The 17,469-nt window shown below is 38.9% G+C and overlaps 1 protein-coding gene across 3 annotated transcripts in view; it reads right to left on the bottom strand.

Moving 5' to 3' along the window:
• fam184ab (family with sequence similarity 184 member Ab) overlaps positions 1 to 16,076 on the bottom strand; it is a 642,430-nt gene extending 626,354 nt beyond the window's left edge. For 2 of the 3 annotated variants that reach the window (XM_028797795.2, XM_028797797.2), the window contains exon 1: positions 15,283 to 16,076. In XM_028797795.2, coding sequence (XP_028653628.2) covers positions 15,283 to 15,459 — 177 coding nt within the window. In that variant the 5' untranslated portion in view covers positions 15,460 to 16,076. The remainder of the gene's footprint in view (positions 1 to 15,282) is intronic. The other variant, XM_028797796.2, reaches the window with a different exon arrangement.
• Between the last annotated feature and the right edge of the window lie 1,393 nt (positions 16,077 to 17,469).

Here is a 17,469-nt window from a genome sequence, read left to right as displayed (position 1 = left end):
TAGAAGCATCGTAGGGAGGAGAGGCAGTGAGCTTAGGGAGCTTTGTGCTTATTCAACCTTCTTTAACCTTATTGGCTTCCTTTGCAAGGCTCTTCTGGACTTTATTCTTTGGAGTATTTTTATTTGCTTTGTATTCATAATTTATTTATTTGTTGCCAAGATCTTAAAAAAGTCTTTGTCCTTAAAAGGGGAGTTGAAAAAATGATTGTAAGAAAATGAGCCAAAAGAGAAGCCAAAAAGACAAGCATGGGTTTGAAATATTAAAATAATAAAAGCCAAGAAGCAGGACAAACTTCAGAAGGTCAAAAAGCGTAAATCATGAGACCAAAAATCAAAATCACAAGTAACAGGAAGGAGCCCTAAAAACAAAAAGAGACACAAAAAACTTGGACAATGTGAACCGTGTACCAGCATCTTACACAGTGGCACAATGGCAACATTACCACCATCATGTTGTAGTAGTGGCCAATAACAGAAAAGATGGCCATTCTCATAAAAACAAGAATTGGCAACAACCCATGGGAAAACCAAAGTAGAATACAATAAAATTAATAACACAACAACATTAAATTAGTAATGTCCTGCAATGTATGACACTACAGTCTGTTTCGCTTAATGACCGTACATGGTTCAAACCAGTGCGTCATTAGTCGATTTTGTCATTAAGTGAGTAGACCTACATTAATGGGACAGGGGTGTGCTTCTATGTCTGATGTAATTTTTGGCACACTGACTTTGGATACAAGGTGCTGCCTCTGCATTGCTGCATTCTGTGTCAGTAGCAAGCAGGGACGCGCCTTTGTGCCACTTTTCGGCACGATGATGCATCAAGTAAACACCTGGGGCCGTCATGTATAAACGGTGCGTACGCACAGAAATGTTACGTACTCCCGTTTCCACGCTCAAATCGCGATGTATAAAACCTAAACTTGGCGTAAAGCCACGCACATTTCCACGGTAACTCATACCTTGGCGTATGCAATTTCTCCGATCGGTTTTGCAGACTGGCGGCACCCAGCGTCAAAGCAGTGCTACTGTTCCTGTGTGATCACCTTTCTTTCTTAGATCCACATTCCTGACGCTGCTTTATAAATACACTGAAACTAACTGCATATTGTTTATTAGTGTAATGCATCTGATTGTAATTAACCTGCAGCAATATAATGGTCCAGGGAATAGCCATAGTATTCCAAATACCATAACTGCTTTAGCGTTGTAACTCTCACTGCATCTTCTTCTTCTTTCAGCTACTCCCGTTAAGGGTTGCCACAGCAGATCATCTTTTTCCATATTACTCTCGCTGCACCACTCGGAGTATTTATATCACTGTATCTGAGTGGGGAATCACAGCAGCAGCTGATCGGAAAGAGAAATATCGGTATACAGCATGAAGCAGACGCTGCCTGAGCCACGGCAAAACGCTTTATAGAGACTTCCCAGTACGGACTTCGCGGTTTAGAAAAGGTTTCATCCCAAGAACTCTAAACGCACTCAATCAGTCCATCAAGTGCTCCTTGTAGAACTGTTTACTTATAAGTACAATTACCTCACTGTAAACTTGCACTACAGTTATAATATTGCACAACCTGCGCCACTTTATAAATCGCGTATTTACATATGATGACGGTATTTATTTTTAAGATGAAATGCAGCAAAATATGTTGATTATATTATACAGATAAAACTTTAACTTCATTTAAATAATCTGTATTGTTAATAATTAAACATGTGAGGACACGGTGCCGCAGCACTAGCTAGTTCAGGGATTGTTCCTGCATTGCATTGTATTCTTGCGCTGACGCGACACTGGAAAGATAGACGGATAGAATAATTAAACGTGTACTACGAAGATATTTCAATGTTCCTTAAAAGTTTTGAAGAATCGGCGTTCTAAGCTTACAGATGGCTTAACGTCTATTGCAGAGCTGATTGTGTGGCGATTGGGCATTTGGAGAAAGAAAAGTAAGGACAGGAATTGGAGGTTAGTACGTTTGAAAGAGACAGTACTTCTGTAATAAATTATTTCATCGAAGGTCGCACATGGCGCAGCAAGACTCTTGCGTGAGATATGAACAATCACTGCGCCACCGTATTCCCATATTTAATAACATGCTTTCATTCCTATCATCATGAAAATGATATCACGTATACATCTCAGTATTTTAATTATTCAGAGAGCTGTAATATCACGAATGTAATGGATTCTGTGTCGTGTCGGAGAAAGGGAAAGAACGGAAGCACGTAGTGATTCACACACATAGAGCACATAGAAGATCAAATACAGAACAAAGCATTTAACGTGCTACTTGAGAAACTAGTAAAATAAACGATTTTAAGATGAAGTTTATGATGTTCTACTTTAATGGCAAAATAAACTACGTGATTAAAGTGGAAATTTCGAGATTAAAGTTGACATTTCGTGCTTTTTTCCCACTGTGTGCCTATTTGTTTTGTCTGTACCCTAATAAGCTTTCATATGACACTCAGACGGTGGGCTACGACTCGCCTTTTCACGGCGACTTTGATATGTGATTTCTTTTTTATTTCGGGCACTGTGCGACTTTGTAAACTTGGATCTTTCGAGTTTCTCCGACACTCTGTCACTCGATCAACTTTCTTTTGCTGATTATACCACTGTTTAAACCAACAAATAGTACGTTTTTCCTTTGCCTCCACTTGGTATTCGCTGAAATTCTTATATTTTCCCCTGTGCTTTTCCCATTGTCTTTTCACAGAAGGCTATTTATATTGATTTGCATATTCAAAGAGGCGTAATTCTGGGAGGAGTTGGGGCGTGACAGAAGGCGCGTGCATGTGCGTTACTTTTCACGCTGATCGGGATTTATGTAGTGGAAGAACGTGAAAGTTTGCGTGTGCACAGATTCCTGCATCTGGATTTTTCTGTGCATACGCACAATCCCGCTTTTGTGCTTACGCCATGTTATAGTGTGAGTTCTACGCACGGCGTTATACATGAGGCCCCTGATCTGATGTAACATAACCTAAGCTAACCTAACATTAGCACAATACATACATCACATAAATTAATAATAATTATTGAACTACAGCAATAATAATAATAAAGTATTATTATTGTTATTAATGTAATACGGCCACTTAAGACAATGTTTTGACGCTATTCGCTACTCTATGGAAGTTTCGTTGTTAAAGCACAACAATGTTAACCAAGTCAAGATGGAATTTTTTTATTTCATACTACTGTATAGTAGTAACAGTAGTAGTAGAAGTAGTAGTAGTGTGCTGGACTCAAAATTTAATGTCCAGTTAATGAGAATGAATTCAATTGAATAGTATAAAGGCTTACGAATTACCTGGTAAGAAGAACTAAACACGAGAAGCTGATTCACAGTACTGCCCTCTTGAAGTTCCAGCCTGCACTGCACCCCAAGTGCTGCTACTTTCCTAAAATAAATCGGTCTTATTATCTGGGACTATATCCATTTTTTTATAAACAGATGCTACTCCAGTATTAATCTCATAATCAGTCACCATAATCATTTCTGCACGCTGAAGTACACTGTTAAAAAGATTCTCAGCATTCAAGCACACAGAAGGAGATTCAAAACTATACATTTATTGTGCCTGTGGTCATTAACAAAGGCACTGCTCAGCAGTACATTAACATTTTAACTAAACAAAACCATCAAAAGCTTTCTAACGCTTTTAAATATATGAAATAAAAATATTGCTTAGTCTGGGAACCCTGTACCTGCCTCCTTTAAAAAATAAATGTATTTTTAATTCTACTTCCAGACATCCCATTTATTGTGGTTATTGATTTAGCTGTGCTTGAATTTGTCCAAATGAAACACATCAATGTGCAATGAAAGTGCAGATTACATGGAAAACACAATTTAAACCATACACTCCAGTATTACAGCCCTGCCTACTAATTAAATTAGGTGAATCCAGCAAAAGAAAAATTAAGGCACAGATATTCTAATTAAGATTTCTCTTAAAATGTTACTGAATAATTTAACAACACTATAAATTATAAATAGCAATAACGATGCAGTATTGTAACACTGGTTACTCTGACCAAAGTGTAGTCTTTTAACACATTAATGGAAGAATGGATGAATAATATCCAAACGGAACAAAAACATGGTTTTGCTCTTGTCTCCAAAAATTGCACATGGAAATCTAAAAGCTAAATTAACATGCCACATTTGCAAAAAGGATGAAACAGTTTAAAATGGTGACCACACATTGCAGTGCTGAACACTTACTGCTTTGATTTGTAGCTTGCGGCCTCCAAATGAAAGTCCCTGTCAGTCTGTTATCCCCATCATTAATTTCATCATTTTGTGGTTCAATGAGAACTAAAGACCCGACTACTGTGGCAGAAGACAACTGGGAGACCTTACTAAAATATTAAATATTAAAAGTGAAAGCTCTAGTAGAGGAATGTTTAAAACAATAAACCAAACGCAACACCCATCCATTTTCTAAAAACGCTTTTACCAGAATATTGTTGCATGTCAGGAATCAGCCCTTGAAACTCTTTCTGCTACTCCCTCACACTGTGCCACTTTACTGTTGATAACAGTATGGCTTGGATCAAGAAAAACAACCGGCAGAGTCTCATGAGGAGTCTACTAAAACAGTCAGAAAACAGGAAAAACTGTGAATGGAAAGTACTCAAAATAGCATCTTCTCAGAACAGGTAAGATTCATTTTCCGTGTTAGCAGGTGATATGTGAAAAAGTGCAGTGTATGCATATAATTCCAGGTTTAGCCATTTTTTTGGCCTGATTTTAAATCAGATTTTATGGCAGCTATGAACAGGCATGTCAAGGTTATTATCTTGATGCCAAATGATGTAAAGTGGCAATTTCAGGTGAAGCTCTTGTGATATCTAGATTGGGGTTCCCCAGCTCTGAAGCATTAAAAGTGGCCCTATATTTGTGGTAAAAGTCCATCTCATTTCTTGGATCAGTACAAGTGATATAAAATGTCAGTGCTATTCTTTTCATTATTTCCTGACCAAGTGCTTTTCACTACTGTTGTAATGAAGCCAGGAAGCAAACCAAGTAATCTAGTGAAAACAATGTCACTAATGATTACTATTTGCATAATAATTGAAAGTAATTATTTGAGAATGTACAGACGACAAGTTTGTACAAGGTGTATGGAGCACAGACAACATTTGTGAAGTCTGTTGTACGTCTTAAAGTGAGCAGTTTGATTTAATGTAGTGAAGATGTTACAAAACTGCTTTTCAGACTGTGGAGTGTTACACATGTGCGCATGGGAGGCAGCTAAAGGGTCTCAATGAGAGTAATTCCATGCCAGACCAGGATGAAGGAGGAGTGGAGGCAAGAGAAAGGAAGACAGAAGAAGAGTGTGTTTTATGCTTGGTGCTTTGGACTATGTTGATATGGGGGGAGAAAGAAAAGCACTTCCCCATGGAAATAAAAATGTGTGCTGTGCAACACTTGTTTCGCTGCCTGTCTGTGTCTGGTCAGGGCAGCTGTATGCACTCCGGTGGTCCACACCAGATATTTACTATAGATATGTTGAAATAGTGTGATCAGGTTACACAGCAATCAGTGCTTATACCGTGAACCTTCAGGGGCTCAGGTCAGAGATGTAAAATGGGGATGAATGTTATTTACTTCACAGCACATGAAGGACTAAATGTATTTATAAAATACAAGAAAATTACCACAGACTTCATCCTTGTTTTCAGATTCATGGTGGCTGATGGCAATGTTTAACACTTCCACAAGTCAGATTGTTTTGTCAAAGGAGAACTCCAGAAGTAAACACAGATATTGCAGAAACCTGGTTTCTGCCTTAAACGATTTACTTTCCTTATTCCAGTTATGCGTCTTCTTGCAAAAACTCTCGCATCCTGAGGCCTAGATTAGAAGCTGCAGCCTTTTTTTAAATTTCACAAGCCAAATATTCATAACGGCAAAAACAAAAATGTGTTGAATGAGAGAGGGACTGTGAGATTGAAGAATACTGAAAGAGATAGGAAGGGAGTGACTGCCACAGGCAAAAAGGAGTGGAGTCAAAAGGACAGGAATAGAAGTACATTGAAAATTGAATGGTATAGCAGTAGTGGTTTATAGTCTTTTCACATGGCCTTCACAGTGAGAAGGTTCATTTAGAAGAATAAGTGTCAGAAAGCAGCCTGATTGCTATAAATAAATACACAGTAGACTAACATGTATGATTTGAATACCATTTTGTTCAGATATTGGGGTCATAATTTAGGGATTCCAAGTTGGGCACTGGAACCAGCACTGAATAGAACAAAGATCCATTAGACAAAGAAAATGGATAGATGTGTGAATAGGTGAATAGATTCCAGGTTCTAATGGTGCAGAAACCTGTAAAACATTGTACAACTGAACAAAACTGTATGGTGTTTCTCACATCTTGAATCGTGAATTATATCCTGGTCACTGATTTTCTGGAGTTTGCGTATACTCTAAGTTTATTCATGGTTTTCTTCTTATGTCCGTTAGACATTTGTTTCATGCTAATTACTATCATTAACTTGGCAAAATGATTGAGTGAGACTGGAAGTCTGTGTGAGTGTGCTCTGTGATGGACAGACATTCCATCTTGTGATAATTAGTGCCTTACGCCTGTTAATGCTATAGGCTTTACCCTACATTGGAATGAGGTAGGAACAGTCTGCCTAAAAATAAGTGTCAAAACAATTTTAGAAATTAAGGATAAAACACTAGTTTTGGCTTTCAGTATAATTTCAGTTCTTTTCCATTCTAATGGCTTTTTCTCTTAAATTTGCCTCACAGTGCTAAAAGTACACAGAAGTAGGAGCAAAAAGATTCATATTAATTGAAAATATGTCCAAAAAGCAATGTGAACTGGGCACTAACAAGAAGAATTTTCCATTCATTGGTACATCCACTATCTTCCTCCTTAATCCAGCTCAAAATCACAAAGACCATAATGGATACAAGGTTGGAATCAGGTCAAAGTAGGGCACTTCACCTCATATGCACCTCTTTAACCATGGAGAAAAACCCATAGAGACATGAGAAAATCCTGCAAACTAAGCAAAGAAAATTCAAGATGTGAAAAAACTCAAGTTGAAGAAAGCAGTGTGAGACATTCCATTTTTCAAGAGAGGTTAAACTAAGTGAGAAAAGGTTGCTTATCATTATTAGGGTACAAATAAACAAGAAATGCTGTAGATTTCATTATGCTCATCCCTTTATGATGGTAATATGGCTTAAACAAAATTAAGAATATTCATTTGAGAATATGAAATATATCCTGGGCACTGTGGTAGTGCACTAGCTCCTTCGGCTGCCTTGCAATCCTGAGAGCCTGAGTTCATTGCCCAGCATAGCAAATATCCGTCTACCTGAGCGTTGCACAATTTCTTTGTGGCAGCCTGTTCTTTCCTCCCACATTCCAAAGAAGTCCATGTCAATTGGCACTTCTAAACTATTTAATAACTACCTTGTCTCCATAACTCCCTGCAACTCTGGAACAGGGAAACAGGTTCAAAAACCTCACAGGTGGATATACCATTATCCCTGTATCCATTTCTCAAGAATGACAGTTACCAGATGGGCATCCTATTCAATAAGTAATATATTAAGTTTGCATTCAAAGAAGACATCATCAGAAACAAAGAACAAACATATGTGCTACCATAAATAAGAAAGCACTGTCAGTTATACCCGTTTTTATGAAGCTTCAGAGGAAATGCATTTTATGACTATAATATTTCAGACATAAAAAAGCAACAATTTACTTTCACAGTACATCCAGACAAGACATTTACAACAAACACAAAGTTCAGAATTCTTGACACACATTTATAGCAAATGTGTTACCAAAACAAAATGTATGAGTTAATTAATTATTTATTAACTTATTTTTTCACTACTTCATCTATTATATTTATTAATTGCGTGTATGATCTACAAAGGGCACCGTAGCTAAGTGGTTAGCATTGCTACTTCACAGATTCAATGTCCTGGGTTCAAATCCCCTCCCTTTGTGAAGTTAGCATGTCCTTCCCTTGTCCTTAAATTTTCCTCTGAGCACTTGTGTTAATTCCACATAGCCATTTTTCAGATGAGATGTAAGGCCAAGATGTTGACTCTCTGTGGTCATAAAAGATCCCTGAGTATTTTTTGAAAGGAGTAGGCTGTTTCCCAATGCACTGTCTAATTGACCACCTTGGCGCTGGTCATTCAGGTGGATGCTAAACATTAATGGTGCTTGAGATAGTTTCCTCACTCTCTACGTAAAGAGCTTTGAGTAGCTAGAAAAGCTTTATATAAATTTAATTTTTCATTATTATTAAAGACATGCAGGTTACGTTGATCATCAACTCCAAAATGGTACCAATGTGTGTGAGTGGGCCCTGTAGTGAACTGAAACCCCATCCAGTGCTATTTCTTACCTCTTGCTCACTTCAGCTGGGATAGGCTTTGGACCCCACAACTATGACATGGATTAAGCATGTATGACACTGCCTTAGTTATTATTTTTATGAACCTCATCTACTGCACTATTTCGTTTCCTGATAACTATAATAATTCAGTGCACTAGCAGGTATTGTGGCTTAGTAGCTGAGAGACAGGACTCCAAACCACAAGGATGTTGATTCAATCGCCACCAATGACTGTGTGACCCTAAACATAACCTGCCTGCGCTACAACTGAAAAAAATATATAAACAGTTAAATTATAGCTAAGTGCTTGCAATGCACCTTGAGATGTGTTCATTGTTCTCTGCATAGGTCACAATGATGCTACTACTACTAAAGAAAGACAATATAAAAATGAAGCTTATCAATGCTTCCACTTTTTTTTTAAGAAAATAATGACTCAAGAGTGTACTATACTCATCTAGAGACCCTTTACAATCTTCTGACCACTAGGAGTGAATGGAACATAAGAGTCTGCCCTCAGATTCTCAGTGACCCCTTTGTCTCTTTTAAAAGTGGTTCTGGGTGACTGCACTCTTTAATTAAATAAAGAATAAAGGTTGAGACTTTACTCAAGAGAAGAAGTCAATACTCACAACAGGAAGGAACAAATATTCATAAAAAAATTGGCAATCTCAGCCACATGACCATCAAGGCTCTAAGCCACCAGGCTCTAAGGATGCCCCTGCAGCATATGTTCTGGGGGAGCAAGCATGGGAAACCCAATACCTCCCCCTGGACGCTAGATGGCAGCCTCCGTGGGTTGCAGCAGTGCCTCAGACTCCCGCAGGGCTTCATGGGAGGTGGAGTTTGGTGCAGCCCTGTTGGGTTTCTGCAGGTACTGCCAGGGGGTGCTGCAGTGGGAGCTGCTCAGCCTTTCTGGGCAGTAGTTTCAACACACCCAGAAGTGCAGCCAGGTGTCGGCAATCAAGCACTTGGAGCACTTCCGGGTGCCTAATAAAAGGAGCCAGCGACCACCACTCAGGAACCAGAGTCAAGAGGAGGAGGACGAAGCTGCCTAGGAAGAGTGGAGGAGAATACTTTAATTTATTTGTGTTTTGGTGTGTGCTGTGCTTGGGACTGTGTACTGCCTGTGGGACACGGGGAAGACGTGCGCCCACAGGTGAAGAAAAATAAATACTTGCTTGTTTTACGTGTGCCTCTGTGTCGGATCGGGCGCCTATATAGCGCCTTTCACAACTGTTAAAGCCAGAAGCTGCTATGGGGCTAACCATTGTTTGGAAGTCTCTGAATCAGGTATAACAGGCAAATTCCCAAACGAGAGATGGAGGGGTGGAGGGTTGATTAAACCAAGAAGCTTGCTCCAAAAACTATGCCGATTTCAAATTAAACACACTAAGGACTAATAACACCTTCATAAATCTAAAAGGTGGAATGATCGCATGACAGCTCAGTTTGTTGTCAAGTATAAGGTGGATAACACAATCAAATTGTACTTTATTTTGGTTATTCCAGTCTGCCCATATAATGCCAAAGATATTATTTCCTTTTCTTTTTCTAATATTTGTTTAATTTAATTAATAATGTTAGGAAAGGTAGTTATACTCTGTATTCATGGTGCTTCAGATTAACACATGCAAGTAGGACTTTCACTGTACTCTGGAGATGTGAAAATAATGACCTGAAAACATATAACTAAAAAATCACCCATGTCATTTAGCCCACACTAGCACTATATTGGAAAATTGGTATCATCAGATGATTTATGCAGAAAGCTTTTACCTATAGTGAATTTTCATAAGAGTTTATGGGCTGGACATGTGACACTGACATTTAATACCACCATCTTTTCCTAAAAGCCACGGAATCTACACCAGTCCATCCATTCATACCATATCAAAGCCAAAGTGGGGTATTATTGCAGAGCATATCCCAGCAGCATCAGGTCAGAAGGACACATTCTCACTCACACACACACACACACACACTCAATCACATTCACCTATATGGGGCTTGTCCGGGTCATCAATAAATCTGATATCTTTGGGATATGAGAGGAAGAAAATCTTCACAGACATAACTTCCAAACTTTACAAAGTGAGTGGACAGGGCAGGATTCAAACCAGAGACTTTGGAATTGTGTCAGAGTAATGAGGAGCACTACTCCAACATGCTGGATTCAGCCACATCGGTAAAACAACTGGAATTTGTTCTTCCCGTATTTGGGTTGACAAATATTGCCACATGATTAAAAAACTGCAAAGACGATAAACAGCAAGTACCTCTATAATCACTGCTATTGACTCACAGACAAATACCAAAATACCAATTTATTTATTATTGACCTCAAATAATCTAGTTGAGGGTCATAGGAGCTTTGCAGGATTAGGCACAAGATAGAAACTAGCCCTGACTATGAGATCCGTCCATTGAAAAGTACATAAACTATCTTACAATATGTGTTAACCAATGGGGTGTCACTGTGTTGCAGTTTTTGACTCTGCTGCGTCATAGACACCACAACCTGAGTTCAAATCCCACAGCCTATATGAAGATTGCATGCTCTACTTGTGTCTGCACCATTTTCTTTTCTCCTGGTATGAAAAGTTTTCCTTTTAAATCCCCAAAGACATGCAGATCAGGTTAATAGACAACTCTGAAATGGCCCCAGTGTGAGATTAAGGATGCATGCACTGTGATGGGCTGGTGTCCTATCTGGAGTTGTTCCTTGCCTTGTGTTCAGTGCTGCTAGGCTCGACTCCATTATCTCAATTCAGTTACTGCTTCACATATTAAGGGCTTAAAGAGAGTTTCCGAGTCAAAAAAAAAAAAAACAATATAAAAAAGAACATCTGGGCTTATTCTCACATTCATTCTTTATGTTTCTTTGCACTCTGTGGTGTCATAACTTCTATAATATCTGGATTCACAAGATCTCAGTGTTGATGCAACTGAATGAGTCAACTGCTGAATATGGAAGGCCCATAAACCTGCAAACCCCCACCGCCATCCTCACATAAATAATGTGAGCAAATAATTAAGTATGCTATTCAAAGATAAGACAGCACATTCTACCACAGAATTATTAAACCCATGGAACCGATATAAGAATTCATCAGCATCCAGATGGTAAATGCTTTCTTTAAATTTGGAGACTTAATAGCATAAGACTCCAAAAACCCTTTAAGCATATCATTTTTTTTGGAGTCATGCCTAACATTTTTTTAAATATATTCTATAAAAACTTCTAGAAAAACACAAGTTTAAATAGCACCTCTAAAAAGAACAAATATGACACAAGATCTGCATTTACCCTGAAAGGTTAGCAATTCAGTTACCTGATTTTTCTTAACAGGCAGAGTATCCAAATGCATGGACACAAAAAATGATAGGAATGCCATGTCTGATGACAGAAGCTGAAATGTTTTAGTTCAATGGGAGGAAGAAGAAGCTTAGTGATTTATCTGCCGCTGTCACTTGCAGACATGCAAAGCACACAAAGCCTGAAAGAATCAGGCGTTACACTACTAGACACCTAAAAAATTGACAGAAATGGGTTTAGTATGACTTTAGTCTTTGACTCATATATAGTATGTCCATGAGATTCAAACTGCAAAAGCTATTTGACTTTTAATTAATCTTCAAAGCCAGAATAGCTAGAAGACTGCTATCCTCATAAAGTTTGTCTAACAATAGTCCATGTGTGACTCTATTATTAAACACATATTATCCAGTAATTTAGAGTCAGGAAAGTTGGAACTTAGTATTAAGACATAAACTGAGCCAGGGCAGGGTGCTTGTTCTTCATAAGGCAGTCTCACATACACACCCACACCAATATTCCATCTAATAATAATAATAATAACAACCATAATAGAAACACGGCCCACTGTTTAGTTAGAACTTCTGCCTCAGCACCTTGGTTTGACTGCCGGGTAAGTTACTGTCTATGTGAGGTTTCCATGCTCTCCTTGTGTCAAGATGAATATTATTTGGGTATTTTCCAAATCCCAAACGCAAGCTAATTAGATTAACACAACTCTAAATTATCAGATTGTGTGCGTGGCTTTGTGGTATGGCAAGGAGTGTGCCATGTGAAGAAATAGTCTCCAGTCCAAAGTTGGTTCCTAGTATGAATTTGATGCGCCAGCCAGAATGCGCTCTCATTTCCTTTACACTTTAATGGACTAAATACAGTAGGTACAGGAAGTAAAAGGACTAATGGATGTTTGTGTCAGTAAAAAGATTAACTTGCCTAGACAGTGACATGTTTCTATATAAAAAACATAGGTAATGGTAATAATAGTTAAGGCAGATAATACAAGTCAGATTGTTCATTAAGTAATCCTTTTCTAAACTCAGTTTCTTCATTATTTATCTCAGGGAGTGGGAGATTCTACATGGCCAAGAAATGGATAAATAATAATAATTGTCTTGTTCCTTACACTACCTGCAGTTACAGTTTGGTGACTGGAAAGATCCCTGTAGAAGTCATCAGTCAGTCATTTTCTAACCCACTTTGTCATGAACAGGATCATGGGGTGTGCTGGAACCAGCGTAGGGCGCAAGGCATGAACAAACTCTAGACAGGGCACCAGTCCATCACAGAGCAAACACATATGCACACACACACAGCCACACACTTGAGCCAATCCACCTATCTTGCATATCTTTGGACAGTGAGAGGAAACCCATGCAGACACAGGGAGAACACGCAAACTCCATGCAGGGAGGAGCCAGAATGCAAACTCTGGTCTCCTTACTGCGAGGTAGCAGTGCTAGCACTGTGCCACCATGCTGCCCCTCCCTGTAGAAGTGTGATGTACAAGTATAACCACATATTCATTGGGTTTAGTTGTAAATAGTGTATCTAACATCACACTGCAATAAGGCTAATTAGAAAGACACTAAACTATTCAACAGCTCATCTTCCAAAAGTTGAGCTCTGCTTCATGTAACACATGATCTAGGAGGGTGCTGATTTCTTAAAAGCTTTACCACCTTGAATTCTTCTTACCATTGCTTTTAGATTAAGAATTATGGCAAAGAATATTCCTGTAAACGTAGATTGAAATTTTAGGACTGACATAAAAACATTTCCAAAGCAGTTGGCATTCTGTATGATCACTGAAGAAATGTGCAGCTTCTAATCATATGGTACCATATTATGAACCATTTAGAAACATTTCTTAGTCCTTACACATATATTTTAAACTATTTCATATGTTTAACACCTATACATTAACATCTTGAACGGAAATATAGGAGCCATTAAATTCTATTTATCCTGATCACTCGAAAGCTCATCAGTCAAGACAGCACTGCTTCACAACAGCAGCTCAAGTTTATGTTTGCAGAATTTCTGACTTAAAAAGATACACTAAACAGTGGTCAGCATCAGTTTATCAGATTTTTCTTAAAAAATGAATAATTCCAGCCACAATCTTCAGTGCCTATACTGTAATATAAAATAAAGAAGGCTAAGAAAATCCAAACCAGTTAAGTATGTCCTACAGTAAAAATAATTATGATGGAAATTTTACAAATTACTTCGGTCGGCTGGCGCCTTGCCCGGGGTTTGTTTCCTGCCTTGTGCCCTGTGTTGGCTGGGATTGGCTCCAGCAGACCCCCCATGACCCTGTAGTTAGGATATAGTGGGTTGGAAAATGGATGGAGAGATGGATTTTACAAATTAGTAGAAAAGTATTAATTCAACTGAGATTCTGTGTTTAGAAGTTAGCTGGGTTGTTTCACTATCTAATGGAGACATTTTTTTTTTAAGTTGTCAGGGTCTGTGCTTCTATTTTAATGACTTGGTAGTTTGTTCCAGATCATCACCCACCCCTCCAACCCCCTTTGTATGTCTGGCTTAGAACTTTCTAAAGACTGTGCTTCCTATGTTTTTGTTTTTAATCCAAAATGAAAATATAGTACTAAAACATTAACTTTTTTTTTTTTTTTTTTACCAACCAAGAATAATGGTTATTAACACATTTTCCTTATAGTTTATATTACATTACATTGTATTGTATTGCTGTTTCTGGAACAGTAAAAGCAGTATGATTTATCAATTAACAAATACAAAAATAATTGGATAGAAAAAGAGGTGGTCCACCGTTGCACCTTTTCCGTTAAATTATGAAGCACTAATTCCCTATTTTCTAGAATCTTGGGAAGAAATTTGCAGTCTTTTTTAATATATGTTGTGCTAGTCCATTGTGTGGCTGGATGTAGCCGAAAACAATAACCAGGTAAGAGCTCACATGTTTAAATCCAAACCTTCCCGCAGTTAATATATCTGTATTTTATTATGCACTGTTCATTGATTTTGCAAGACATTGCTGTTCATTGATAGTGTATATATCTGTGTGTGTGCGTCTAATGTTCAGCTGTATTAACATAGAAACTAACCTAAAACTGTCAGCTTGCTCCATCCACTTCAAAGTCAAGAAACCCGTCCAGTGCAGCACTACGCACAACTTGACTGGACTCTTAAATAATAGGATTTGCTGTAAAGCGATGTAGTTTGAAAGACATTAAATATTAGAATGATTACGTTTGTATTCTCCTTACAGAAAACAACTATATAACAATAAAAAAATAAACTATTCATACACTTCCTTCCAACTTTCAAACCTTTTAGTCTTCCTGCACAGCGAACTGTCACATCTTCAAATCAAACGCGATCAAAAATTGCACGAAACATAAATCAACTTAATAAACGAAACCAGCTTGTCAGTGACTGACAGCGATGCCCTGAGCCAAACGGGTGTCAGCAGCGCATCACCAGGGCAGCTCACCCTCGCTCTGTTCTTAGCAGCCGCAGCTGCACACAAGCACATGTAGTCAGCGCGTCTGCTCGCTCAGCATACCTTGGTCAGCTGCGCGATCTTCTTGCTCATTTTGAGGTGCAGATCCTGGCTGTACTCCAAGCTCAGTGCCGGTTGGAAAGACATGGCTGATGTGGCTCCGGAATTATATTTCCCCGCTCCTGTGGAAGAGCCGCTGGCTGTGCTGTAATACTGCTGCCAACCCGTCCCAGTCGCCATCTTCACGGAATTTACAGAAGCTTGTTATTTTTTTATTAGAAAATAAATTATGCGTAAATGCCGCTACCCTCCAACCAAGACACCTGGGCGAACCGGCGGCTGGCAGCAGCGTGAATGCTTCCTCTGCTGAGTGTCTTCGCTAACGCTGCAGGTGAAGTTCTCACATACAAAGAGCATTGGCGTACATCGATCTATTTGGAGATCGATGTGGTGATCAATGTATTTAGTCTTACGCCAGCATACATCAGGAAAAGAAGCCTTGCAATGTCAAAGAGCAGTGGTGTGCTTTCCATCACCCGGCAGAATACAGCGCACGGAGCATCGGCGCTACAACAGCTGATGGTGGTGGAGGTGCCGTGATCTGTGTGTCTCAGCCGTTTCACTGATGAGAGCTCTTCGCATTCCTCAGTACTCTGACTTACTCTGTTAATAACTCTTCTCAACCACTTCTCTGCTCAAAAAGTCCTCGAAAATCGTGGACTAACCTTTCATGAGAGGCGAAGGAGAAGACGCGTTTCTAGAGAAAACTGAATGAGCCGTTTCGGTGAGAGAACTGTGTGAACGAGAGACTGTCAGTTCGCTGCACTGCTGAAGACTCCGCTGTTGCCATGGATCACTCCAACAGTTTACATTCTTTAATGTCAGTGACGTCACTTCCGCTCCCGTCGGAGTGCTGTTTTGGAAGTGAAGCACCTGCGCGACTACTTGGGCATACAGGCAGTCGGCATCGGAAGCGGCAAAACACCTGAGCGTGCGCGCCTCCTCTTCAAGGTGTCACAGACTTCTCATATATGTGCATTTATTAACTGGAATTGATTATTTCTGAAAAAGCGACAATCCCGAAATGAAAATTTAAAAAAGTGCCCAGATTGTACCGTGTCAGGAACGTATTCAAGTATCTTACCACGCTGATATAAAAACCATAACAAATAGCACAACATTATTTCACACATCTGCATGAATTTTCAAAGACGGAAATTGCAACTTGTTACTTTTTCATGTAGCGCCGTCATTTTTTTTACTGGCGTATATACGTATGGAGTTCAATCTTCTGGGATACTCGCTAGAAAAATTGCTAAAAGGACATTCGCCGCGCAGATAAATGAAAACATTGCACTCAGGACCCAGTGTTGGGATTATGTGGTTCTGGGAATGTTATTTTTTCCGGAGAGTGAGAAAATATATCACAATATAGTTTATTTATATACTGTACAGTTGCCATTTAAATTGACAATGCGCTTGGTGCGTATTTAGAATCGCATAAAAGTAGAAATGCGACGTTTAAAGGAAACAGAAGCACATACATTCATAAATAAACTACGGTTCAGCAAAATAGAATAATCCTGCGTAAAAATACACGACACTAAAAAAAAAATACATGGTTAGCGTATTCTAATTCATGCTCCCTAGTCCAGAATTTACGCTGGATGTAATGGTGTAATGCATGAACCAACCCGGGGAAATGCACCAGGTCAATTTTGAGTCACCATTATGTACCATGCATATCTCTGGGATATGGGATCAGGATTCACACTAATTTAGGGAGAACATACAGACTTTACACAGCAGCTCACCACCAAGGATTACAACTGTGGCATTGTGAGGCAGTACTATTCTGTTAAATGCTAGAAAACTAAACTCCAAAGTTCTACCCATTGAGCAACAGAATAAGGGCCTGGTTAGTAAAATTAATATTAGATATTGGAAGAGGGCAAAGTTGTTACCACACGTTAATTTCCTTCTAAAATTATGGGTTTTAAGTTCTATTTTAAATGTACAAAGGACATTAAGCAGATTTAATTGTATTATGCATTCCATTTTAGAGCCAATAAAACTTGAAGACTCTATCACCAAAGAAAGATATGTCAGTTGGGGATGTGACACAAGTCCCAGTTTTAGTGGAGTTGGCAGACTGGAGTCCATTGATGTAGAAGGTAGTTTAGTGCAAGGCCTGGTGAAGATTTTCTGTTTAAAAACTAGGGGGCTTCGCCCCCTGCTCGCTTCGCACGC

Source organism: Erpetoichthys calabaricus, chromosome 3, assembly GCF_900747795.2.
Source record: "Erpetoichthys calabaricus chromosome 3, fErpCal1.3, whole genome shotgun sequence".
Lineage (NCBI taxonomy): Eukaryota > Metazoa > Chordata > Cladistia > Polypteriformes > Polypteridae > Erpetoichthys > Erpetoichthys calabaricus.
Note: the sequence above shows the minus strand (reverse complement) of the source record. Positions and strands in the feature narration are given on the sequence as shown.